The sequence below is a fragment of the Protomyctophum bolini genome, assembly GCF_963924005.1.
Source record: "Protomyctophum bolini genome assembly, chromosome: 22".
Classification (NCBI taxonomy): domain Eukaryota; kingdom Metazoa; phylum Chordata; class Actinopteri; order Myctophiformes; family Myctophidae; genus Protomyctophum; species Protomyctophum bolini.
Window position 1 is genome coordinate 21,857,330 of NC_137883.1, and position 26,913 is coordinate 21,884,242.

A 26,913-nucleotide genomic window follows, 5' to 3' on the forward strand; every position below is an offset into this window, starting at 1 on the left:
CGCCAAACTTTTTTTACGGGTTTGAGGGATCACATCTGGTCTAGAGCAGAGCCCCGCCCCGCCTACTGTATCCGGTCATTGCCCCGCACACACACATGGTACGCACACTGTCCGTTTCCGTATCCGCTCCATACCGGATCTGCTAGCTGCGGAGGGGATTGCTCACAGCTCTGCTGCACCTCCAAGGCTCAGATCCGGTCTAGATCCCGCCTATTATGTGTGCCCATAGAGTTATACCTAGTTATACTCTATGTGTGTGCCCACCACAAAGACAGTTTCCGTATCCGCAATCCTGCAAAGCAAAATAATGATCCCAGTCTGTTACTCTAAAGTTAGTGGCGAAAAATAAAACTTCTGGGAACTCAGATTACTCTAAATAAAGTAAACTAAAGCAAATCATGATGCCAGTCTGTAGTCCTACTGTTAATGTATTGACAGGGTGAGCCAACACGTGTCCATCATTCAACATCCAATGATGTTAATATTATAAGTTTATAACATTGGTGACTGCATGGTCAGTGCATTTGTTTAGACATATTAAAGCAAATACATTTACAAATCTAATTAAATCTAATCTAATTAATTTATACATTAAATTAAATTAAACACAAGTCAGCAGAGTTCTTTTTTTATTCATTCAAATTTATTAGATATTCTGTTATGTTCCATTGTCTCTAGACCTTCAGTCACACAGCCATAGAGCTGTGGAAAAAACAAAACAAAAAACAAACCAACAAAAAAACCTAGTTGTATTACATTCACTACTAATATTCCCCTGAATTTCATCTTATCAGAAATGAGAAACTTGAATGCAATTGAATCCCCCCCCCCCCCCCCCCCCCCCATGTTAAAAAATAAAACAAAAAGAAAAATATTTAACAGTAGATTTTACAAGTGCTTATTTTATCATGATTACAAGAAAAAGGTACAGTAGGCTAATTCTCTGGAGTCACATCTGTTCCCTTAACCCGCCGTCAACACAATACCCTGGCTGGCATTCCTGGTAATGCTACAAAAAAGCATACATCACATCACATGGTTCTGTTCTAGTCTACAGGAAGATTCTCATCACCATCAAACTTAGGCCCAATTTATGATTAGTCACACAATGGTGTCGCAGCTTTAGAGCAGACAATTTCACCCAACCAAAAGCGACAAGGTCAAAGCTTAATCCACAGTTTGATGCCGAAGGACAAACCCTCCATTCAAAACTAGGAGAAAAAAAAGTGTTTCCCTTCTGTTGTGAATGCAGTTCAAGAGCCAATCAAAAGTAAGTTGCCTAAAACCGACAAACAGAATGGGGAAAATGCAGGGAGAAAAACAAAGTTGAGCATGCAAGTGATAATGAAAAGCAATGAACATGTCCTCAGAACTGGTGTGATACCATGTCAATATCAATGTCATGTCAACGTAGGGGCTGTAAAAACATATGTCTGTTTCCCGAATCCGGACAGTTCAGAAGCAACCTGCATAGTCCGACACTCTGACTCGTGCATCTTTCTCATAGATCAAACCTGTACGTTCACTGGCATGGTTGAAAGTACGGTTAAAACCCATACTATGAACGCATGAATAGCTTTACCACACAAGTATTACACAGAGCTGACACATACTCTGAGAATACTTTAGTTACTGAATTTATACAGTTGTCTGTACAGTACTGAAACTGAACACCTGAAAATGCTTGTAAATTGTAAAATACAAAACTCAAATTCACATTTGTAAAATATAATGGACCTACAGTATTTAGAAGTGCATACAACGACAATGCCTTTAAACCTTGGTCAAACAAGAATAACATGTATACTGTAGGCGCCAATGAAAGAGGAACTTTGGAGACACAATGATGCCAAGCTGTGTCATGTCTTTAGAGAGATTTTTGACAGTTATAATACTAAGATACGTAAAAGAACATTAAATAAAAAACATCACAAATAAAAATTGTTACCTAAAAAATAATCTGCATTGAACTTAAATTAAAACAAAGTGGACATAATAAAAACAATGCATGTTTGCTATGATAAGCTACAAACCTGAAGTCATATGGAATCAGAAGAACCACAGGCAGACAAAAATAAAGAAGGGTGGAATATGATGAGGTTAAAAGCTGCATTGTGTGGAAAATAATGCACACTGCATGATTTCATTGAGACAGCACTCAAATTCAAACACATTGTTTTGTCAGAATCCAACCCAACTCTAAGCTCCTACTAAGACTTCGGGCTTCCCTTGCCGAGCTGCCTGGCAAGTAAAATTACATTTAGAACTAACTAACTACCTACCTACCTACCTACCTACCTACCTACCTACCTACCTACCTACCCCTGGACATGATAACATAAATTAAAACTGCCTGCCAGTAGTAGAAAAGTCTCTTTGGCTGCTGTAATATGTTGGTTGTGTAAAGTTGTTTCAGAGCTAGGGGAAGGGGAAGAGCTGTCTTGTTTTGAAATGCAAAGGCTTGTTATTACCGTAACTCCCCATGTTTATCGGGGGCCGCTACTGAGCTTAATTGCACAATGGATCTTTAACCAATTAAGCCCGTCAGTCACCATAATACGAAGAAAATAGACGATCTACAAGCTCACAGCAAGTTGTGACTTTGTAGACTGACTATTTTAGCTGCACAATACATGTATAAAGTATACACAGTTTTGAGAATGTTTGCCTATAGTGACATGCCCAAAATAGGGACGCCCTTGGTCAGGGTTAATATGGTTAAAAATAAATCACTTTACCTGACCAAAACCTAAATTGTAGGGGTTATTATTACATTAGTCATTCATATTATATGACACCACAAACAAGCGGAATAGTTAAAAATTGTCAATACCCTACGCATGTTGATTTTCTGCCCTGGACCAATTGGAGGGAGGGAGCGAGACAGAGACGAGAAAAGGTAGTATGACGAGAAACTGAAATACAAACTGCCTTGGTTGATTAACCCCATACACAACTTCTCAGTGTCATCTCTGTTTTAGTATAAAAAAATAAAACCTTTTGAAGGTCCAACAAAGCCCTCTCACTAAAGCCCCAATGGAGTGAGAGAGCGTGCAGCGACAGCATGAGGCAAGTTCAACAGGAATGCACGCGCTACACATATATACACAGATGAATTGTACACACACACACACACTCTCATACATAATCTCTCATACATCTACTAAATGCCTAAATCATACATACAGTCAATAAGACACTAACTAACCCTCTCTCTCCTCTCTCTAATGGTCGCAACGGACTTCAGTAAAGCTGCATTGCTGTTGTACACCCCTGCAATGGCAGTTGTTGTTGGTCCACAACACATGCATATGTGTGGAGGTGTAGTATATCATTCATCATATCAGCAAAACATGATCATGCAGAAGCCTTACATGTCCCTAGAACTGCAATAACAGGCATGGATGAGTCTCAAAAACAGAACAAAAAAGAAATAAAAACAGAATATCATTCACACCTAACTGCCTTATTGAGATGCCAGTGAAACGGGGGGGGGGGGGGGGGGGGCGGGGCGGCGGTCTATACAAATTGCAATAAAGTAGACACTACTCGGGGTAATAAGGAGATGGATATAATTAGAGGTGGAGACAATAGGATAAATCTATAGGGAGGACATTAATGGTCCAATACCTGCTTTAGTGATTTCATTTTTTTTTTTGGGAGGAAAACCGTTAAATCAAAAAAAAAACGAACGAACAACATTCTAATGCAAAAGGCTTGACTTTTCAGAGTTGCAGTGTACACATCTGAATGAAAACAAAGCCCATTTTGATAATCAACTAATTACAGGCAATTTACGATCTGTGCAAAGAGTCTCCCCCCCCCCATTTCACACATACTTTGCATATATATATATATATATATATATATATATATATATATATATATATATATATGCAAAAGGTTTTGTTGTGAAATGGAGGTTTGTGATTGGGTAATGGTCTGTAGAGTACTGTTAACCAATCATGTCCAACCCTCCAGTATATCATGTGAGACAGGAACAGAACAGCGGATGATGTCACAGGGCCACTTCCTCATCATGGCGGATGATGTCACAGGGTGATGACATCATCCTGACAGGGATTGGTTGATTTGCCTCATTGCTCATGAGCAGCACTCATGCCACGAACCGGACCTCTGATACGCAGCTGGAGAGACGAGACAGGAAGAGGGGGAAACCACAGTAAAAACAGGATATAGACAGAACTTTATATTTATAATGCGTTATAAGCACATATATAATGCATTTATAAGACATTACAACATTTTAGAACACTGTTCATACTTATGCAGAACAACTTATAATAATATAAGGTTTATGAAGTAGTGCTGGACATAATGCATTATAAACTCAGTGGTACATTATAACTACCAGGTAACACATTTATAATGCGTTATAATTCACTTATACAGCATTATAACACTTGTTTATAATTATGCATAACAACTTATAACAAAGCCAAAGCAAACTTTTGCCAAGTTGAGGTAGTTATAATAATTTGCTGTTCCACTGAGCTTATAATGTAATTATGACCAGCACTTATAATACATTAAAACATTGTTATAAGTTGTCATACATTTCTTAATTGATTATAAACATGTGTGTTATAGTGATGTATAAGCATGTTATAATGCATTATAGACCTGACTTTTAAGTAAAAAGAGACAAAAGAATAATGATTAACTTGAACCTTGCACTTGAATCATGCCTATTCTGGGGGGAACATGCAGCAAAAATAGACGATCTACGAGCTCAAAACGCATCAGGTTTTGAGCTAATAGATCGGCTATTTTTGGCTGGGGGAAAAAGAAGAAAAAAGTACAGTTGTAACTCCAAGTCCATTTCACCAAGTCTAGAGGGTTTAAGTGGTTAATGCGATAGACCGTAGTGTGTGAAGGGTTAAATTAGTAAATACATTGGATTTCATTTCACAAGCTGTGAAAACACAGTAGGTTGATTTTTACTGGTTAGGTTGGTGTAAGTATCTACCATCACCTCAGTCAAATATTAAATATTAAAGAAAGGGCAGTCGTTCCAAGGATGCAGCATACTGTACTTCTTGCCGAAATTAGGTTCTGCAAGGCAATAACAAAACATTTGAACTGGCTGAATATCACTGCAGAGACATAAATGAAAACACAGTGAGTGCCACTGTCACAGGAGGTACAGCAGCCGCTTGGGTATTGGAAGGCTGCCCATTCGATCCCAGAGTGTCGAAGTGTCCTTGAACAAGAGACTGAACCCCTAATTGCTCCCGATGAGCAGGTTGGTGCCTTGCATGGTTTCCTCAGCCGTCAGTGTGTGAATGTGACGCACATTGTAAAGTCGCTTCAGATAAATGCACAATATAAGTCAATGCATGATTTACCTTTTTATGGTTATTAGTCAGAAATTCAGCATGCTATTTTGTTTCATTTCCGCAATCAGCTATCAGATCCATGTTTTCCAACACTGTATACAGTGGACCGTGGTCTAACTTCATATTCAACATTCATCATAGCGCAGCCAGATTGAGTATAAAACAATTTTGTCCTCAGTGAACTTGCTCGGTTCCAGCAATAAGCAGAAGTATGCTGCTACCTTCAGAAGGATCATTCCTAGTAAACAAAACACTCAATGCATCCCCAGTGTGTCCACCAGCATGCAACAAACTGAAAACACAACATGAGCGTTTCAAGAAGTTAAAGTGAATAAAAGAGACAGAGACACGGACAGAAAATGAATTAGAATGCAGGCAAGTGAGGCAACGCTTACAAAAACAATCCATTAAGATCATTAATAACTATTTATATGTTGCTTTGGGAAAACATACGTATTGTCAAATTGCAAATGTTTGATGTCAAGGGATGAGTGAATGCTTATTGGATTGTATTTGCCCTGATTACAGACATACATGCAGTCATAATGTCAAACAAAAGGTTTCATATAGACTCGTAGAGAACTTACAACACAGAAACACAGAGGGAAAGAGAACGAAAAAATTAAGAATGGAAACCATTATGTTGAGATGTTCGTATGAGGTAAAGTCCGACAGTTATTGGACATGCACTGAACATGCACCATGCTGGTTAGTTGGGGACGGCGGCAAGACGAAAACAAAATGAACATGAGCGATAACGTGTCGTTATCAGAGAGGACATGGCAGAGAGGACATGAAGACGGTGGCGGAGAGAATGACACAAACATAGCGTCCATCCATCGCCTCTCCTTTCCTCGGTTAGACTTACTCAGCCTGTCTCTAGCCTTTGACCTACAGGGACGGGATCTACTCTTCCATTGCAGAGGTGCCTCGCACGTCTCCCTTCTGACGCATCTGATGTTGATATTCAGGAATGAAAAGGGTTACATGACTTGGGTGAAATTACAATGTTTAGTAATATTTTCCCTGGTGTTCTACATACAACAGGTGAATAAATCACTGATTGAGGCATTAACCTTTTGCTTATGAAATAAGCGAGACCATTAGGTCTTGGACATACAAGGTATCCACCCGACAGAGACGATTTACATGTTGTAGAGAAGAACTGAACATATTGACTAAATGCACACTGTGGCCATTGTGCTCTCACGTCATATTTGCGTGTTGGGAAGAAATAGCATTTCATTAACTTAACCCCTTTTGACCTGCAATCAGATTTAAAAAATGTCTTCTACATCCTGACAGTTTTCTGAAAAAGCTATGTTTCTATGTCAGTCTTTCTGTGATTTTTCAAAAATAGCAGATCTGCTATTTTTCAATAGCTAAAGCATAACATAATGCTAACACCAAAAGGGGTCCCCGCCCAAAATGGGGGTTAATAGCCAACAAAGTCTTATGCACACCTGTATGCTCTGAGGCGGGTGCGTAGGCAGGGCTCAATGTATTCAGAAAAATGCAATAAAGTTTGTATTGCAAGTGCAGACGGTGTGCGGGTCTTTGTGCAATTTATGTGCATTTTTCTGAATACATTAACTTAATAGCAAAATGGCCGCCATGTGAATATGATGAATTGGCATTTGCAGATCTGTATGGAAAAGCCATAATGTTGGATACCTTCCACTAATGTATCTGTATCTAGTCTGTATGTAGAAAAATAAAACCTGTTGGTAAAAACAACAGCCAAGGGTATCACAGGAGGGCAGTAACACTTAAAAATGTTAAAACATATTTCCACGTGCGCTGAAATTCTACAATCTCACTCCAACCGCCCCACCGCACAACAAAGTGTGAAAGGCCATCGTACCTCTTCAAGCTCTTTTTGAGTCTCTGCCTCCATCCTTCTGATGTCCTCCATGGTCAGACCCACCCAGTTGTCAATCCAACAGAACAGCTGGCGGTGGAAGTTTGTGAAAATACGCTTCTCTTGCTGTGGAGGGAGAAAACAGGACTTTCTGTAAGGTGCTTTAGAATCCTTGTGCCCTATGATTCTTTATAAACCATGCCACCCCACACTAGTTTAGTTGAAATTATGGATGCCATTTCAAAGAAGAAGCACATTCAAAATGAATATACAGGGTTTGATGAGGGCCCAGGTAGAGCCAGTGATGTCACGATGACCTGGGCACCTGGGGTGACCAGGGGACTGATGTCATGTGATGTCACGATGAGGGCTTGCCTGGGGCAAGCGACGGGGATTTGAGTTAGGTGACGTGTCAGAGTGACGGGGATTGTGGGTTAGGTGTCAAAAACGCAAGGTTTCATAGTTATCTGCGACCTCTGATCGCAATAATCATAAAGAAATTATTTAAACAAAAAGCATCACAACTTTCCATCAATTCAAAATAATTCCAACATTTTTCAAAAGTATTTGACAAATAAAAATGTAAATTTCCGGAAATACATTTTAAGAAGTAGTAGTTCATTTTAAGAAGTTTAAGAAGCAGTGAACATAGCCGATCTACAAGTTGAGCTTGGAGGTCTGCTATTTTCTATATTTGGGTCCCAGACAAATCAATCTTTTGGGTCTTGAGCAAAAAGGTTTGTGAATCACTGGTTTAAATAGTTCCTAAATACAACCAACTTGAGAAACACAAAGATACACAGTGACGTAGTGATGCATCACATGCATTATAATAATAATACAACAATAATAATAATAATAATAATACAGCAATAAAGCAACAAAACCACTCCAATATGATGTACAGTGTGTTAATAGTGTTTTACCTTATGGATGAAATTTTCTATTTTGCTTTGAAGACCCCACCACTTGAACTTAACAGTGACGAGTTTGTATGCACACATATATGGACAGTCCGACTTCAGCTCATCCTGTGAAGAGGTGATAAACAGAATTGTTTTCGTTACAACAGAGAACGACTGCTCAATTACTCATGGCCAATGTATTACTACACAGACAGTGTAAAGTGGATAGACATGCATATTTCTACATTTTTGCCTTTGAGAGCATACAAATGGAACCATTTCCTTGAAATGAAAAAGTTCTGAGAACCACTGATTTTAGTTAATTATTTCATACACTACCATCCATTCAGGGCTCAGAGGTCCTCTGCCTGTCTTGGTGGAGTGGAACATAGTAGGATCTTCTGTTTCTTTGTAGTCCTGCAAGGATGAAGCACATATGAACTAATTACTGTAGATTCAGGAATGCTAAGAATACTGACTGTGGTTGAGCTCCTTGGTGTGAGGAGCTAGCCTGGTGAAACCACTCCTGCTGGACAACATTTGCATTCTGCCAGAATGCCAGAGTCTGGAATCTCTCGGGCAGAGACGATGTACTCCGGACCAATTCTGGCCGGAGCGATATGCGGCTGTATGGGGCCGCTAGAGTCGGGATCAACTCAAGACTTATGACATATTGAAGCTGCGCCACAGCGCAAATGTAAACTCAACCTAACAAGACTACTCGAAATTATTATGGAGATATCAGATTTTTGTCCCGCTGCTTCCGGGTTTGTCATTTCTGCTTGAGAGAGCCCAGGAAGCAGGAGGAGGGAACTGGTGAACTCAATACTACCGCAATCTGGCAGAGTCAGGTTAGTGAGGAGAACAGATGAGAGTTACGACAACTCTGTTCACTTCATGGGGTGACAAAGGCCTGAACCGGAAGTTTGCGGAATGCCCCCTCATTGCAGAACTCTTCTTTCAATGGCTCTGGACTCTGGTGTGAGCCAGATAGTCTTTGAAGGACATAGAAACACAAGTTTACATTACGTGCACTGACTGCATGTGGTCAGACATATAGCATAAGGCCAATAAAGTCACCACAGATCCTTTGACTTTGGGTTGGATCAACTTGATTTTAATATTGAAAACCACTGCTCTACAGGGTTCTTTAAATTCCCATTATGTACTATTGAGACCAGCCATCTCAAAGATCAACGGAGGCTTTCTGATTCCTTCCTTGTCTTCATTGAATCACTGATTCAATGGATCAGTGAATGGACTTCCTGTTTGTTGTAGCGATGGATCATGCACTGAGAATTGCAATCAATGGCAGAGAGGAGGCACTGGGGTTCACTCTGGTCCCGAGGAAGTCAAGGCGAGTACACCCCATCATGGTCACTGACCTCGACTATGCAGACGACATCGCCCTAATCTCGGATACAGTCGAGAAAGGAAGGGAGCTACTACTGGCAGTAGAAAAAGAGTGCAGGAAGATCGGCCTCAAGCTCAATGCCAAGAAAACAAAGATAACAAAGGACAAAACCATTGCCACTGCAGACGGGACGGTGCTCGAACCAGTCGAGGACTTGAAGTACCTTGGGGCCTGGACTGCCTCAACTGAACAGGATCTGAAGGTTCGGAGAGCACTTGCCTGGAAAGCATTGCACGGGATGAGGAGAGTGTGGAAATCAGATATGGGAGAAGACCTTAAGAGGCAGCTGTTCATATCTACTGTGGAGTCAGTACTGCTGTATGGGGCCGAGACATGGACCCTCACAGTACAACAGGAAAAAGCCCTGGATGGAGTCTACACAAGAATGCTACGAATGGCACTAGGTGTCACATGGACGGACCATATCAGAAATGTGGACCTCTATGGGGACCTACCACGGGTCACGCACAGGCAGGGCACTGTGTCAGGCACCCAGAACTTGAGGCAAGTAAATTGACCCTACGGGAGCCAACTCAGGGCAAAGCCAGGAGGGGAAAGAAGCATATACCATTATAGACGTGCTGCGGCGCGACAGCTTTGGCTGACAACACTGCTCAAGAACCTGATGTTGGATAGGAAATTGTGGAGGGCAGCGATCCAGGAATCCCGAGTTGGTGTTGGCTAGACCTCACTCTCAACTAACAATGGATTTCACAAAGCAGCAACAAAACGAAGCTATTTCCGGTGAACGTATCCCTCCAGAATAGGAGATACCAGTAGTCCTATCACACATAGATTTGATGGCCCTCCCTGTAGTAACTCTGAGAACCTGCTCTAAAATCTACTCGATGCAATCCCCAGGACCTGACCGACAGATCGTGACAGTTACTGTATCAGTCTGCTACTGGGCCTCTCTACTTAAATGTGTTATTTTAATCCATTGCCACTGTGGTCAAAGAGTGACAAACACCCTTGGCAGATGGACCTACGGATTAACCCTCGGCCTCGATGCTGATCCACTTAAGTCATTATTGCACAAGAGCTGGCGGGGAGAAACGCTACAGGTCTGCAGCAGCCCTGGGCCAAAATGGTCCTTATCCATCCGCAGGGGGATGCCTGGTGTCCTTGACTCCTTTAAAGCAGGGTCTTCAACTTCAACCCTAGAGCAGGGTTTCTTAAAGTGGGTGCTGCAGTATCCTAATATGAATAATTCTAATATTTAATAACTAATATTAGGAATTCATCAATATCACTTCAGCCGAACGACTTGTCTTAAACCCTCATTACTTAGTAAGACAGACCTGAGTTGCACTGCACTTAGTTATTTTTCCATCTACACTAACTCTCTTCACCAAAAATAGCCGATCTACAAGCTCACAACAACGTGTCACCACCAGGGATGCTGATGTGGTTAAACGTGAAATATATACACGTTATTTTCAGTAAGAATTTGCATATTTACTTGGGTCCCATTTTTATAGACTTTGATTTGACCCAGCCGAGGAATAATGAAGCCTGACCTCCTGGTCTCAGGGCAGAGGACACTCTAACCAAAAGGCCACTAAGCTGGTATCGGCATAGTACCGACATTCAAAGCCTTTCAGCAATAATCTATAAGTCTACATCTCCAGTTGAGTGAGTTATGTGTTCTTCCAAGTTAAAGCTGATTCATGTGCTATCCGGGTTTCGAACCAGAGTCTCCCTCATAACTTGAGCACTACAATTTCTGCTACTGATCTAAAACGCAAAGCATGTTTGGGCAGAGGAGATATTATGCTTTGAGCTATGGATTGCAGCTTTAATTCGAGTCATCCTTGAAGATCTCCGGCACCTAATGCTAAGAAACTAAGGATTAAAGGTGACCAGCTGTACATGCATGCACTCAAGTGAAACGCTCCCCACGATCTAACTCTTCCCACCATGAGCTTAATCTGTTTTCTAATTATTATTATTTCTACAGTGATACGTACAGTACACACATAATGTATATAGCACAGTAGTTCCAAGTCTTGTTTTCTTCACAAGATTAGAGCATGTTCAATGTGTAGTGACAGATCTCATCCTGAGGGTGGAGACAAACATCCTACTGTAATCTTCCAATGGTTGTCAGTACTTCAACATCACTCACCACACTGAGTCTGTGAAAAAGGATGTCGTTTCCAGCTAAAAACTCACCGCAGTGGCCACTTCTTCGTTGGCTGTAATATCTATGGGAACCACCTCCACCTGCTTCCATGTCTCTTCGTCCAAATCATGCACCTGTTACACATCAAGCCATGGAAATGATGAGAACGACAATAATAGCTGTCTGTCACTCACAACTGTCAACATAACGTATTCAAGAGAATGCAATCAAAGGACTGTTGGCATTGACCTTAAGAGGCTGGTTTAGTTATTTCGTAACAATAAACAAATACATAAATAAATAGAAATGCCTCCACCAACAAGTTGCAGTTTACATCCTTGTGGTGAAGACTTTGAAAGAATTTAACTTAAAGGTATTAAGTGATTGTGATGTCCTAATGACCTTCACAATCACTTCATCTGTGGCTTTTTGAACGAAATGTAGATATCACGTTCACAAGAATGGAACAGACATAGTGGCGTATGGTATGAGTTGCCAACTCGAAAAGAAATAGGATGCCTCTGGCAGAGCTGCGAGCATGCCAGAGGCAGGTTTTTATTATGCTGACACAAGCATTAAAACAAAGTTGCATTATTATTACATAATAAAAGCTATGATAATGGCCAATGCGATTTTCTTTTAACATTTTTCAGAAAACACTGAACCAAAACGAACTATCTGATATTTCTCAATCATTTCACCCAAAAAGTGATATATATTACTATTGTAATGTATATGTCAATGATACCAGCTACACCAGACGCACGGATACCGCGGGCCATCTACGCGTGCTCTAAAAATAAGATCGGTTAAAAATGTTTTACCTGCGTATGCCCCCATGCGCGCGTATCTATATATCCTCCCGGAAGGTCCTGCACAAATCTGCCGCGCGCCACAGATCTGGTGTAGCCGGGGAATTTCACACGCATACTTTGTGCGCGCAGTGCGCTTACGTCAAACGCACACATGCCTGGTGTAGCTTGGCCGTTAGGCCAATTTGTGTTTTGACTTAGGCAATTGTAAACCTGACTTGGACAAGACAATGTGACTTAGACCAAAACATATTGGCCTAAGTCACATTCTCTTCGACTTAGACAACATAAAAATAATGGCCTAGGTCACTCTCTTGACATAGGCCAATATACTACTGGGGCAGGAACAGCATGATCTTTTCAATAATGATATTAAGCCAATTTACCAGAGTGTCCTGAAGAGCTGATTTAGGCACACATATCGAAAAATTACGTGGCCCATTGTTTTGGGAACCATTGCATTTATTATATTCCCCTCTGTGGATCCTTATAAGCACTACATGTTCAACACCAACATCCAGGTTATGATCTTACTGTGAGTGACTTACATTTTCTAATGTTCCCATGTCCGGTTTATGCCAGGTCTCAATCTTTATCATAAAGTCGTCTTTCATGTACTCGTTCTGCAAACACAGGGAAGAGCAACACTGAAACACTGAACTACAATAAAAACACATATTGTCTGTGATGCTGTATGCATGCCTGTTTTTCCCCAGAGGCTTGCCGTTCCCCCGCGTCGTGGTCTCGGAAGCAAGGGGCGGAGGAACATCAAGCCTCTTGGAAAAACAGGCATACTGTGTATCGATACTGTCGGGTAGAAACCTCTTATCTCCATATTTGAGTGCAGAGGGGTGACGTGATAGAATAGAATAGGGATATCCTGGGGTTAAAGTGGTTAAATGTCAAGTATAACGTTATTTTCAGTCTGTCCTATACTAAATGTGTGTGTGTGTGTGTGTGTGTGTGTGTGTGTGTGTGTGTGTGTGTGTGTGTGTGTGTGTGTGTGTGTGTGTGTGTGTGTCAACAATAACATCAACTCACCGTCACAACTGAGATAGATGACATGGAAAGGAAACAAGAGAAAAACGTATATCATTATTATTACCAGAATTCCAGACAAACTTTAACAGGTATATTGAACACGTTGATGACGTTGCCATAATGAATACATTAGCATTACAATATTTCAATACAAAGACAAAGTTGAGTGAATGTTGTTTACAGTCAGGCTACCGTCTACTACTGCATATGTATTACAACCAAAACGTCCATGCTGATCATTAAGGGTCAAGCAACCCAAACTGTCACACCCCACGCATTCAAAATAAACACGTTGCTGGAATTGCGGAAGCCGTGATGTGCCGCCAGGGCACTTTCATGGATGCCAGGTACTATGGGTCATTTGTAAATACCCCCTAAAAAACAGCTTATTGACTCATTTATTTCACTGATGATTTATATGACGTATTAAATACAAAATCATCCATACAATTCAAATAATAATAATAATAGGCCCCATGGCCTTGCATTGCATGTCACTCTATTCTGACCAGTGGTGATCAGAGTCTGTAGACTAGACAGTATGTCATCATTCAGTGTTGTGTCATGTACTGTAGCTCAATCAGGAAATTGGCACACAGCAACAAACAACAAGCTCCTTCTCTGAATGGATTCTGCATTGGATCATGCCACTCAATTGCATCAAGACACACATCAATCAATCAATATGCACCTCAAGAGTAGTAATGTATTGGTAACTTACTAGTGCGACAGTATGGGTAGGCATTCCAAGCTTTTTCATGAAAAGTTAATGCTCCTTCCGGTGCGATCATCTTCACAAAACCCGGGACTTTACTAAGGAGGTATACATTAAAAAAAAGCAGAAGTCAGATGTATTCTAGAGCAATTATTACAGCATTCAGATCACAGTTATGGACTAGACTAGGAACTACTAAATATATGATAAATATTTGACATCACCAGTCAATAAGTTAAATTTATTTGAAACTTTATAAACATTTATTTTAGCAAAGTAAACAAGTACTTTTAGCAAAGTACTTGCTTAAATAATTTATTTGTATTTTTGTTGTTAAATTAAGTTAAGTGAGATTACCCTTATAAACCCCACAGCTGCACACATACACAACCCCTATAATACGTTGTTGTTTCAAATGTGAAAATATATATATTTTTAAGAAAGGGTAAAAATGAGTTTTTTGTGTACTAATACATAGTAAAAGTAATTCTAAAACAGTTGACCAAGTTAAAAATGTATGCCTTTAATAAAAAGTTGTCTGTTATAAATAGATCTCTAAATAAATAGGTTTTAGTACAGGACGATGCATGCCGTTTATAGCAGTTAAAGGGTAAAATGCATAGGAGAGACTGTGGAAAAAGTGGGGAGGAGAGAGAATATTGAGTGAGTGGAAAAGTACTGAACAGATTCACCAGAGTGTATGACCTGACACAGGTTGACATGACAGAAGTGAAGTGGAAGTTTTTTGATAGTTTAATGCACAGTGCATGATTCTTGTGTCTGTTTTGTTTGAGTGAGTTATAAGAAGTCTTAAGTGAGTGGTAATGTAACATGTGTTTGGACTGAGTGAAGAAAGCAAGTTAATTTCTCAACAAGAGGAGACTTTGGCTCATTCTAAGAGATAAGTGTTTTGGAGTGTGTTCCTGACGAGGATTCGACGTTCCTGCAGTCTGCTCGGCTTCATCACATCTCACCATCTCACGAACTGTTCTAAAGATCTGACAAAGAACTGTGAGTAGGACTTTTGCTCATCATCAACAAGGACTGAGGAGTAAATCATCATCACCCCACCATCACCACGATCAGGCCTGCACCTTTTGGTGTGTGTGTGTGTGTGTGTGTGTGTGTGTGTGTGTGTGTGTGTGTGTGTGTGTGTGTGTGTGTGTGTGTGTGTGTGTGTGTGTGTGTGAGAGAGAGTGAGTGTGGGCCCACTGTGTGTTTAGATTAGAGTTTTTGCATTTTGTATTTGCTATTTAGGAATAGTAATCTGATTTTGGTTAATGTCATGTAAAAGGGAGTTTGTACAGATTTGTCTTACAGTCTTACAGATTTTGAGAGTTGGGTTTGGTTTGGTTTTATTGAAGGTAATTAAGGGACTCTACATTAGGTAGGGTTTATTTGGTTTCACTGGTTTAAAGGCTTGAGCCTAATTGGTTATATTACAAGGCCTAGTGTTGGTTCATTCTAAAAAAGGGTTTACCATTCTTGTATTGTATTATTATTGTCTTAACATTTAAAAAGGGTTAAACACATTTGTAAAAACAGATAACCTATTAACCCCATTTAAAGTGTGGTCTGGTATATCTCTTTAAAATAGGTATGCTGAGCTTGTAGATCTGCTAGTTTGCAGTTAAAGTCAAGTTAATCAGCCTTGTGGTTTATTCTATAAATACAGGGTTATTTAACGAACTCAAACGCCCCGTTGTTCCCTTTAAGACGGTACCGGGTGCTACATTTGGTTTAGTCTCTGCAATATGCACCAAGCTTTTGAGCTTGGTGAGCTTGTAGATCAGCCAGTTCAATGATCTCAAATAATTTTGATTAGTAGGCCATTATGTAATGATTGTGATTTTGTGACAGGCCTAACATGTGCTGTGTCATTTCTCGGACATACCTTTTTAGATGGTAGATTTTGTGTGTGTACTGTCCCTTCTCTCCCTCCTTCTCATATGGTTCGTTGATCAGCACCTCAATGCCTTCTCCCCCGCCGGTCTCATTCTTGCTGGCCTCAGCTACAGAGTACAGCTGGCCCACTTGATACTGAGAGCACACAAGAACACACCACACAGGTTTTAGAGATCAGTGCTACTCACGTCAAGGACTTACTCCCGAAATGAATTTTGTCTGCGGTCCCCATCTGAAAGTGTTTTGTGCCAGGGACCCCCAAAAGAGACCCCCAAAAGAGAAAATCGAACTAAATCTAATCTAAAACAGATTTTCTAAAAAGTTCAAAAACAGCAGATGTCACTTTGTGTCGTGCTGCAAGCTTGTGGATCTGAAAGTTTTTAATAGCCAACATAAGATGGCTATTGATGCCTCTCGAGCGTCTCCCTAGGGAGACGATGCAAGTCCCACTGGGAGGAGAAAGAAAATAGCTAAAGTAGCTTGTCTACAAGCTCAAAAAGCATCACTTTGCGCTGCATTTCGAGCTACATGCATCGCGATGTGATGCATTGTGAGCTTGTAGATCGGCTATTTTCAAAATATTTGTATACATTTGAAAACTTGAAATGGGACATTCTGCATAATGAGTACTTTTACTTTTGTAAAAAAAACCAAAAATAGAATATTTCTATATTGCAGTATTGATACTTTTAAGTAAAACATGCAAGTATTTTTTTCCACCTATTACTAAATCTGCTCATTAACCTCTTGAACTCTAGCTCTATTCGGAGGCGAACATTCAGCAAAAGAACAGCAGGTCTACAAGGTCATATTGCCTAAATAGTTACACAATGTAACGGATACTGTAGCATATTGGCCTGCACATGGACACCGATAAGAATTACACAAACGAACCAGCATGGGAAGAAAAAAAACCCTCTAGATTGCACTGGATTTGTATGTGGGTCAACAAGGGTAAATAGACAAAAACAAAAAATTGGGGCATCTAGAGCAGGAGGCTCTGTGCTTGGAAACACCAACAGGCATAAAGCTGGTAACTCAGTCATGATGCTAGAGGGAGCGGAGTGATCGTCTAAGTAAAGACAGTGGTTTTCAACCAGTGGTCCTTGAGGGGGTTCCAGTTGGTCCCCAGCTAAATGATGGAGAGTTGGTAACCAAATGGACCCTTATAGATCTTTAACTCTTGAGAGTGAAAAATGAAACCAAACGGATCCTTACAAGAGTTCTAGAAGTCTACACAATTAGAGAATGTAGAAGAATGTTTCCCTGTTATCTCTCCTAACTATGGTAGTGGTACCACATCAATACAGCATGGAATTGTGGACAAAATCCTATCCAATGGCAACAAAATATTTTTTAGTTTTGGGGCTAAATCTCATCAAATGGTGGTCCGTGGCTCAAATGCTGAATAAATAATGAGCCGCCTCGATATGAAAACGGTTGAAAACCACTGGTCTAAGTTCATCTGACCCTGTGCTGCTGTGGTCTGTTTGCTTTGGCAAGCCTACCAACTGCTCCTTGGGGAGGAGATGCAACATATCGTTGCCGTCCGGCAGAAACCTCTCATCTACAAGCTCAAAACACAGTGCAAGGAGATACACTTTGGGCTTGTAGTCGTAGATCTGATACTTTTGAATTTAAACCCGCAAAGTAACATATGAGGTTTCCACCCGAGACGATATGACAGGAGCATTTTGTTGTTGTCAGGCAGAAACCTCGTACCTCCATATTTAAACTTTTTGTGTTTTCATAAATCCATGCTCTTGTAGTTCATCATACAAGAGTGTCACACAAACGTGTGCCCAAATAGCACCCACTGACTGAAGCTCCCCTCCCCAGGATCCCCCTGGCTTTTTTGTCATGTAGGCACACAACTCTGCACCTTTACGGGGGGCTGCCTGTTCCCTGAGAAAAAATGGATATAGCCTACAGTCTTTTTAATTCAGAAGAAGCTGTGAGTTGGCTTTCACTGTCAGTTCATTCACGCTCCTGCAGCAACACTACGCTGATGCAGTCAGCGGAGAGGCTGCTGTCTGTGTGCCGTCGGCCTGTCTGTAAAGAGCCATGAGCCGAGAGGGAGGGGAGGGGCAGCAACACCTCCAGGTAACCTCCACACTGACTTGAGACTTGAGAAAAAGACCCATCTCAGCAAAATATCCCAAAACAATGTCCGAGGAACAGAACTGTTCCTTTTCCTCAGAAAGTCAGAATACTTTTACTTTCATTAAAAGGTAAGATGCAGTGACTATAATTGGGTCAAGGATCTGGCTTTCGTGAGCAATGGTGTACGAGATTGGAAATACATTGGTCAAATCATGACATTTTTAGACTATCTGGGGCGGGGCGGGGGCACCCACTGCCGTTATATATTCGCGCCTGAGTACAGTTATAAGTTAGATTATGACTAAGACTAGTCATAATAGAAGACTAACGGATAGTCTTCTTTAGAGTCTAACGATCGAGAGACAGAAATGAGTAGCAGGAAATGTGCATTTAGTAAAATATCTCCACTTTCTCACGAGATGAACACGGATCTCATTCTCCGCTTTCACCTCCAGTGAGCAGTGACTATGGCAATGTAGTGATTGTCCCTAGAAATGCTCTGAACGTCCTGTTCGAGCATCTGTCATTCGTTTACAAATCGTGGTTACTAACACAGGAACGGTGCGAACACAAACCAGACCGAATGCAAAAATGCAACAATGTAACCATTTGGTTCTTGATCCCACCATGCAGAGCACTTTAGAGGACTTTAGGTATGAAAGGAACGCCAAATGTGGTGCCCTATCGAGATTCGAGAACAGAGAGGCCAGAAAGTTAGAGCTGCAACAAGCTTTTGGCAGCGGGGTGATTATAAAATGATTCTTATTGATTGTGAATGAACTTCTGAGCTACTTCCTGAGAGGAGTTGTGCTGTTGTTATGACACTTACCTCTTCCACAGACACCGGTAAGACCACACGGCTGGAAGGAGGGAGACATGGGATGGGAGGCAGAGAGAGACAGATGAGTTAAAAGATCAATGTTGCATCAATAATCATAATCAGCTCATTTGGACGAAACACACCACAGGGCAGTTCAGTTATTAATGACGTGAATGAAGCCTACAGTAGCACCCCTATCTGGGCATGTCATAAAATAGGCACTGCGACATTTTGTGAGCTTGTAGATCCGCAATTCTTTCTATTGACGTAACAACGTATACCGGTGTAGGATTTAAGTTGTAAAAGCCTAAAGGAACTAAGGAAGGTGAAAGATTTAACCCATTTAGGCCTGACGTCAAAATTTATAAAATGTCTTCTAAATTTGGACAGTTTTCTGTCAGGATTTGCGATTTTCACGATTTTTTCAAAAATAGCAGACCTACAAGCTCGTAGCCACTCGGTGGCGCACTATGAGCTTGTAGATCTGCTATTTTTCAATAGCTAAATTATGTTTAAAACACCAAAAGGGATTCCCGCCCAAAATGGGTTAAAATCCTACTCCTAAAGGTGCTGACTACGGTGCTGACTTCATAGAACATAAAAGTCATACTCAAAGGTTATGTGATTCATCATATTACCCCTCAACATGCTGCTCTCATGCTGCTCACATGAATAGACTGGCTATTGAAATATGCTGTTGTTAATGTATTGTGTCTATGTGCTATAACACTCAAACACTGCATATGGTCTGTCCAATGTGATTGTAATGGCCATGTCAAATTACATAAACTAAACATAACATAACTGAGCTTCATGTGGCAGAGATTGCAAATCATGGAACTCCTAATTTTGTCTCTGGAAAATGCATAGTATCCACTATCCACACATTTGCTGTTAATGTAGGATTTGATGCGATAGCCTAATCGTAAATGTCTTCACTTCTGCCATCCAACAGGGGGGACTCTGATGCTGGATGGATGTTGCAAACTTCCTGCCATGTATAAAAGACATGCCATGTTCAAGTGATAAAAGATGTCAACAAAATGACAGCCCTGGTGTAATAAGCTGAGAATCAACTAGCAACAACCTCAAACACTGCTAACGCTTTGGGTCTGTTGCTATGCATGCATGTGGTAGGGTCGGGTGACTTGACAAATACATGATGGGGATTCGACGATGGGCTAAATCGCTGGTGGATTAATTTATTTCTTTTTTCGTTCTTTCCCCCCCCCATTTACATGCATCTCTCCTCGAGCATTCGAGTCGTCAAACCTGAGGCAAATAATTAACCCGCTTGAGTGTAGTTCAACCTGCCATGAATAGTGGCACAGTCAGGAACTGGCTGCTGGGCCCATTCAGCGATGATAATAATAATGTGTGGCGTGCGCATGGCTCTGATTTTAATCTAGTTAATACAGTCTAACCTCTGCTGCTGCTACAGTGTCCTTATTTTAATAATTCTCTTAAAAGGGGACATTATTGTGCAGATGTTATGGCATCAGTCATTAATGGAGTAAGTGAAAGGGTTTTTAGAGTTGTTGAAATTAAAGCAGTGGAAAGGGAATAGAATTTCATCTGGATTCACTCGCTCTAAACTGAGGCACCGAGTATTTAAACTAAGGAGGTGTAGTCCCACTTGCAGTAGTGCTGATTTTGATAGCAAATTTAGATTTTAGTTTTATTATATTTATTATTATATTTTAGTCGACTACAATGACTTGGCTGTGTCTTTTACTTATACTGGATCTCTTGTCCTGGTTGTCAAGGCTGTTTCAGTGTTGCAAACAGTTGATTCACCCATAGTGGTGTGACAGGGAGTCAGGGACATGGCTTTGGATGCTGCAAAAGCCTGATCAATCCCATTTATGCAGTCCAGACTCCAGCAGCCATCCAGGGCATTGGAAACTATAGCTTATATACTATATGGTCAAAGAGATACTAAGCTATGCATGCAGTCAGAATAACATCAGCTATACTGTAGGTTCTCTGGGACACACAGACTGCAGGATCATAGTAAAAAAACCCAAGAGATATTTCAGGGATCGTCTGTCGCGTGCACACACACACAGGAGCGCACACGCAGTCGCACACACACAGGAACGCATGTGCAGTCACACGCACACACACACACACCAGAGATGTCACTGCAGCATCACTGCCTAAAGAAAAAAAAGCTGGTAAATTAAACCACAGCTAAAGTCCAGATAAAGTGTTCAGCCCTGAGGTCGGTAGTGTGACAGAGAATGTTGTCCAAATGTTGAAAACACCAGCATATTTCCTAACTTTCTAACGCGTACTGTGTGAAGCGTTGTGAGCTTTACTTGTAGGTCAGCTATGTTCACTATTGGTCTTACGACGCATATTAAAGGGCTTAAATGGTTCACAACACTACAGTTAACAACATGTAAAGGTCATGACATGCATAAGTGACACTCGAAGTCACCTGACCCAAATGGTGTCACAAATAAAGATGTCCTTGCTATTGGCTTGTAAAGACAATAGGAATACAACATGTGCCAAAGTCCAGGTCTTATTCAATGCAGTGCATGATGTTGTCTTGCCTTCCATATACAATTACAAAGAAATGCTTTTCTGTCTTCTTCGCTGATATAAGTCACGTTATGACAAACTGATATATAAGCCACCCCCCAACCTGGACCCTATCTTCCTAGTTGTTTGTATCATATCAATCAGATATGATAATGATTGTCTCACTTATTCAGGGATTAAAATAGGGTGCATTTTGCGTCCCAAAACGCAGTTTATAGTTAATAAAACAACGACCTCTGCATCCTGCATCTCATTCTGTATTGAAAAATTATAATAATTTTGTCCATTCTGAAAAATGTAACAGGGTATCTGCTCTCAGGCAAGTCAGATTGAACTTAAATACCTTTATATTTAATATTGTAAGCTTGTAGATCTGTTAAAGCTGTTACTTTAGGCTTGTTTATCTGTAAAGACAGACCGATTCATTAATTAATTAATCGGTCTGATTGATTAATCGAACTGATGCCGATTAATCTAAAAACAACTCAAATCGGCCGATACCGATGTGTTTGCCGATTAATCTCCCATCATTATGTGAAATGTCCTTGTTTATGCTGTGCTTGTTTTTCTGAATAATAAAGTAGTAGCCCAATAATAGTGGCCAGCACTCAAACGTCTCAGCATGGACAATCGTAAACTTGTAAAAATGCTTATGCAGGTCTATTGGAAGTGCCAGTATCGTCAAAGTATTGTCTGTTGGCCCAATTGGACTGTATCTGACAGCTGCTTCAGAGAGTGAAACTCAGCAGCATTGCTGCCTGGGCCGGCTTAGCACTATGGCTGGTAGTCCAGCATGACAGTGTGTCTCGGGTTTAAGTCCTGATCCTGACGAACTTTGCTGTGTGTCTCTCTCTTTGTTTCCTGTCTACCTACTATAGATCTATCAATAAAAGGCAAAAAGCCCTTCAAAATATCTTTTTGCAAACCAAGCATTGCTTGGTTTGCAAATTGTATTACAAAAAAGAAAACAGGTGAGGTAAAAGATGTTATACACATTTCATTTCTTGAAAAGGCAAGGTGTATTTGGGCATTAGGTCTGACACTGTATGCTAGTAGCTATGGCACGAATTACCGGTATTCTATTTCAAAGTAAATTTGAAAATGCAAGGCAATGAGAACGGCATGAGAACCACTTGTTTTATCAAGAAATATTGCAGTTTTCCTATACTCGTCCTTTGACCATGTCTGGTTTGAGAGAGAATACTAGTGCACTGGAAACTACTAGTGGATAATATATTGAGACCTGGAATTTGTCCAAGTGCTTCTTCATGGCAAAATTCTATACATTATGTGGATTATTAATGTATATGTATTAAGAGGTACAGTATAGGGCATCACAGTCATCATAAATTGACAATTTATATTTTTAGGAAAAAGTCTAATTATGTAATTACCCTGCTATAGCAAAGAGTCCGACATTAAATGTATTACAGTGGACGTAGTTCAATTTGACACAGGGCTTAGTCAGAGAAAGAAAAGTCATCATGGCAGGTTGCAATTGTAACAATATCATGTTGCACAAATATGGTCAAATTTCAGTAGGCCAATTCTGATTGCTCAAGGACAATGTTTGAATGGGGTTTCAATGTTTTTCAGGCCAAGGACCCTCTAGCTGAGAGAGAGAGATGAAGCAAGGGACCCCTCTTTGCCAGCACTATCATCAGTGTGTGTTCACGTTAATGTGTATTTTCAGACAATTAACCGTGCACTTAAACCCTCAATACTTAGTAAACTTGACCTTTCACTCTGTACTTGATCTGCTCTTTTTTCCCTCTACACCAAACCTATTTGACGAAAACAGCAGACCTACAGCTTGTAGATCGGCTATTGCCGGCTTAAGTTCACCTCAGAATAGGGATGCTAGGGTTCATGTGGTTAACGTATTTGTCGATAGTTAGCCTGCATGACCGACAGTCAATAAAACAGCCATGGGACGTGTGTCTGTCATGCTGAATTGCCGATAAAGGCTACAGAGCTTCCTCTTTGATTTGTGTGCTATTGGGGCTTATAGGACTGCTTTGAATTAGATCTGTCCCATCAGTTGTGTCTAACGCATGTCATGCATCATACATGGTACATTTTTACGCTTCTATTTTATCAAAGCAACACTACATTTGTATATCTTGTTGCAGTCGGGCAGAATCTTCTTATCTCCGTATTCTAACATTTTGTGTATTTTTGTTCTCGTCGTAAAAGAATGGCCCTACCTATAATAGAGAATCGCACAAAAGTAGCTACAAGTATCTACAAGCTCGAAAGGCGGCGCAAACTTTCGCTACTTTTGTTGTTTTGAGACCGAGACATGCAGAGACGATATATATACTGTATATACAGTGTATATATATACCAGTATATAAAGGGCCTACCGGTGTAATATGTGTGTACCGGTATATATATATTATAATAATGTAATTAGGCCTAATTAAATTGAACGAACAGCCTTGATGGCATGTTATAACATTTTCTCCCTTATATTATAGCAAAGCAACATTACATTTATTTTTATGTTTTTCCCTTGCTGTGTTGGAACGGCATAGTAAGGGAACCAAAGTGATCTTTTTATGTGAGTCGTTAGGGTAGTGTAAGTGATTTTCTTAGGTTAAATCTTTTTTGTGGACATTTTTATCAATATTCTGACAGACAGTAATCACTGCTATAGAGTGTTTGTTCAGTTGTCCTCAGCTCTAAACAGAAAATACGTGAGGTGACGTTAGGTGAGTTGCCAATCATTTCCCGAGAGAGAGAGAAATAGAGAGAGAGAGAGAGAGAGAGAGAGAGAGAGAGAGAGAGAGAGAGAGAGAGGACATATTCATCAGGTAAACCAATTTCTGTCTTTATGTTTCTCTCTCCAGATTGGAAAAAAATTGCATGAAAAATGCATTTTATGTTTACTAATTGAGCTGGAGACAATTGGAGGCTCCTGTTACTGAACAAACACTCTATATAGCAATGATTACTGAATAATTGAATATAGAGCTATTTAATAAAATATAAATCTCCTATACCTAACCTATTACCTAATATTATTATACAAACATATATGTAGCTTTGCAGAAATAAACTGCATCTTGCCTGATGATAATGTATGAATGAAAAATAAAACATTTTATGACCATGTAATAACAACAACCACACATTGCGTTGCCGCTAACTGTAATTCTGTAATTCCCCAGTTAGCTGGAATAATCACATATTTTACAGTGCCTGCTAGCCGCCCAGCTATAACAGCTAACTAGACTTCTCCAAGGGGGCTAAGGGCTATAGCCGTACAAATAGCAGATCTACAAGCTCACAGCAGCGCGTCGCACAGGCTCACAGAGCGTCGCTGTGGAGCTTGTATATCTGCTATTTTACGGCCGTCGTACGGGCGAAGTATAACAAAGCCATGGCTTAAGCCCATAATACAGCAAACCCCTTTCATGCTCCAACAAAAACAGACAACAGCCGATGATGAACAGGCCCAAATATTAGGCAGCTTTTTGTATGAGAGCAGGGCGGTTATCGTCATTGTAACAAAGCTGTAATAACGCGATGATAACGCTTATTCCCAATGTATACATAAAGCTAAACGTTAGCATCCCACATTAGCATCAAGGCCCTGCTGGCTCCGAGACAGAGCCGGTGTATTATGTATACCTGGAACGCTGCTGCCTGCTATAGCTAGGCTGCTGCTGCTGTCAAAAGGACAAGACATATACATGTCACAAAAAAAGCTCTTATATAATGCATATAATACGCGATGAAGATACGATTTTATTCCGTTCATTAAAGGAGTTTAAGCCCGCTGGCTTAAATGCGACACGTCGGCGTCGAATACAAACAGGGGGTTTGTTTGCTTGTAATGATAATAATTCAGACTCACTATTCTTTAATGTTCACCATCTTCTCTCTCTCGCTCTCTCTCCGCTCGCGCTCCTCCTCCCGGCCTGCGTCTGCGCATTGAGAATCGTCTGACTGGCGGAATTATATCAACCGGTGTTGCCAGATGGAGAGATATAATAAGCGACCAGCAGGTCAATGAAAAAGAAAAAAAGAATGCACACATGACCACAATGGAAACTTAAGACTTTAAGACACCTTAAGATGATCTCTCTTGTGTTGTCCTTTTAGCAGCATCATTGTAATTGTACCACTGTACTATTTTGTAAACTGTAAAGTAGCCCATCCATTAACCGTATAGTCTGGTCGCGAGGGCAACAGCTTCACTAGAGAGCTCCAGACCCTCTCCAGAGCAACATCAGTAACTTCATTCTGGGAGATCCTGAGGCGTTCCTGGCAGATTTTGGAGATATAATTCCTCCATCTCATCCTTGATCTGCCTCGGGGTCTCCTTCCAGCGAGACTTGCATTTGGGTCAAAGACCTCCCTAGGGAGATGCTCGAGAGGCATCCAAACCAGATGCCCGAACCACCTAAGCTGGCACCTTTCCAAGCGAAAAAGCAGCGACTCTACTCCGAGTCTCTCTTGCGTGACTGACCTTCTCACCCTATCTCTAAGGGAGATGCCAGCCACCTCAAAAAAAAAAACTCATCCGCTTTTAACTGCAACCTTATTATTTCGGTCATGACCCACACATAATGACCATAGGTGAGAGTAGAAATGAAGATTGCTCGGTAGACAGGGAGCTTTGCCTTCTGGCTCAACTCTCTTTTCGTTACAACACAGCGACTGCAATACCGCCCCTGCCACTCTGATTCTCCAGCATCTCCATCTCCTTCTCCGTCCTCCCCTCACTCGTGAACAAGACCCTGAGATACTTAAAATCATTCACCTGGGGTAATGGCTCATTCCCTACTTGGACTGTCTGCACAATCCATCGATTTCCTCAGATTTAGAGATGCGGATCCTCATCCCAGCTGCCGTATACTCAACTCATGTGAACCTGTCCAGTGAGAGCGGCGGCCGCAGAAAATAGCAGATCAGATCTACAAGCTTACAACATGTTGCATCTATTTCAAAATAATCTTGAAAGAATCTTTTTTTGAATAGGCCTACCTTTTAAAAGATTATAAATACACACATCTAAATCTTTAATTTTGTTGTAGGCCTGGCAACCCTGGCACAACAGATTTTCAGATGAGGGTCTGTATGCAGACAAACAGTCTGGGAAGTTTGGGAACCCATTCCTTTCTCCTCTTCCATTTCTCCCAGTAGCCTACGCATTATGAATGCCCCTGCCGACAGATTCAGCCACACAGCTCGGAATCTGTCAACTCCCACAAATAATGTGGGGGTCCCACATTATTTGTCTAATCTCTCAAGAACAGATGAAATTGTTTGAAACCACTGTTTAAAAGCATTT

The 26,913-nt window shown here is 40.8% G+C and overlaps 1 protein-coding gene across 1 annotated transcript; it reads right to left on the reverse strand.

The window, feature by feature from the left end:
• Positions 1–624: 624 nt before the first annotated feature.
• Positions 625–25,542, reverse strand: LOC308309930 (phosphatidylinositol transfer protein beta isoform-like). The gene is made up of 11 exons (XM_080755911.1): positions 25,474–25,542; positions 19,071–19,101; positions 16,128–16,273; positions 14,240–14,331; positions 13,026–13,132; positions 11,716–11,799; positions 8,466–8,543; positions 8,148–8,252; positions 7,225–7,347; positions 6,229–6,314; positions 625–4,148 (listed from the first exon to the last, which is right to left on the reverse strand). Exons 1-10 carry the CDS (start codon positions 25,491–25,493, stop codon positions 6,267–6,269), a joined length of 834 nt encoding a protein of 277 aa, XP_080612037.1. The 5' UTR covers positions 25,494–25,542; the 3' UTR covers positions 625–4,148; positions 6,229–6,266.
• Between the last annotated feature and the right edge of the window lie 1,371 nt (positions 25,543–26,913).

What these genes read in the sequence shown, in the direction of transcription:
- LOC308309930 (XM_080755911.1), bottom strand. Translation starts at nt 25,493, where the DNA reads ATGGTGAACATTAAAGAATA. An exon ending in CTACCCATACTGTCGCACTA is followed by an intron (nt 13,133 to 14,239) that starts GTAAGTTACCAA and finishes ATTGTAGTTCAG; the next exon opens with TGTTTCAGTGTTGCTCTTCC. An exon ending in CTCAAAAAGAGCTTGAAGAG is followed by an intron (nt 6,315 to 7,224) that starts GTACGATGGCCT and finishes TATCAACATCAG; the next exon opens with ATGCGTCAGAAGGGAGACGT.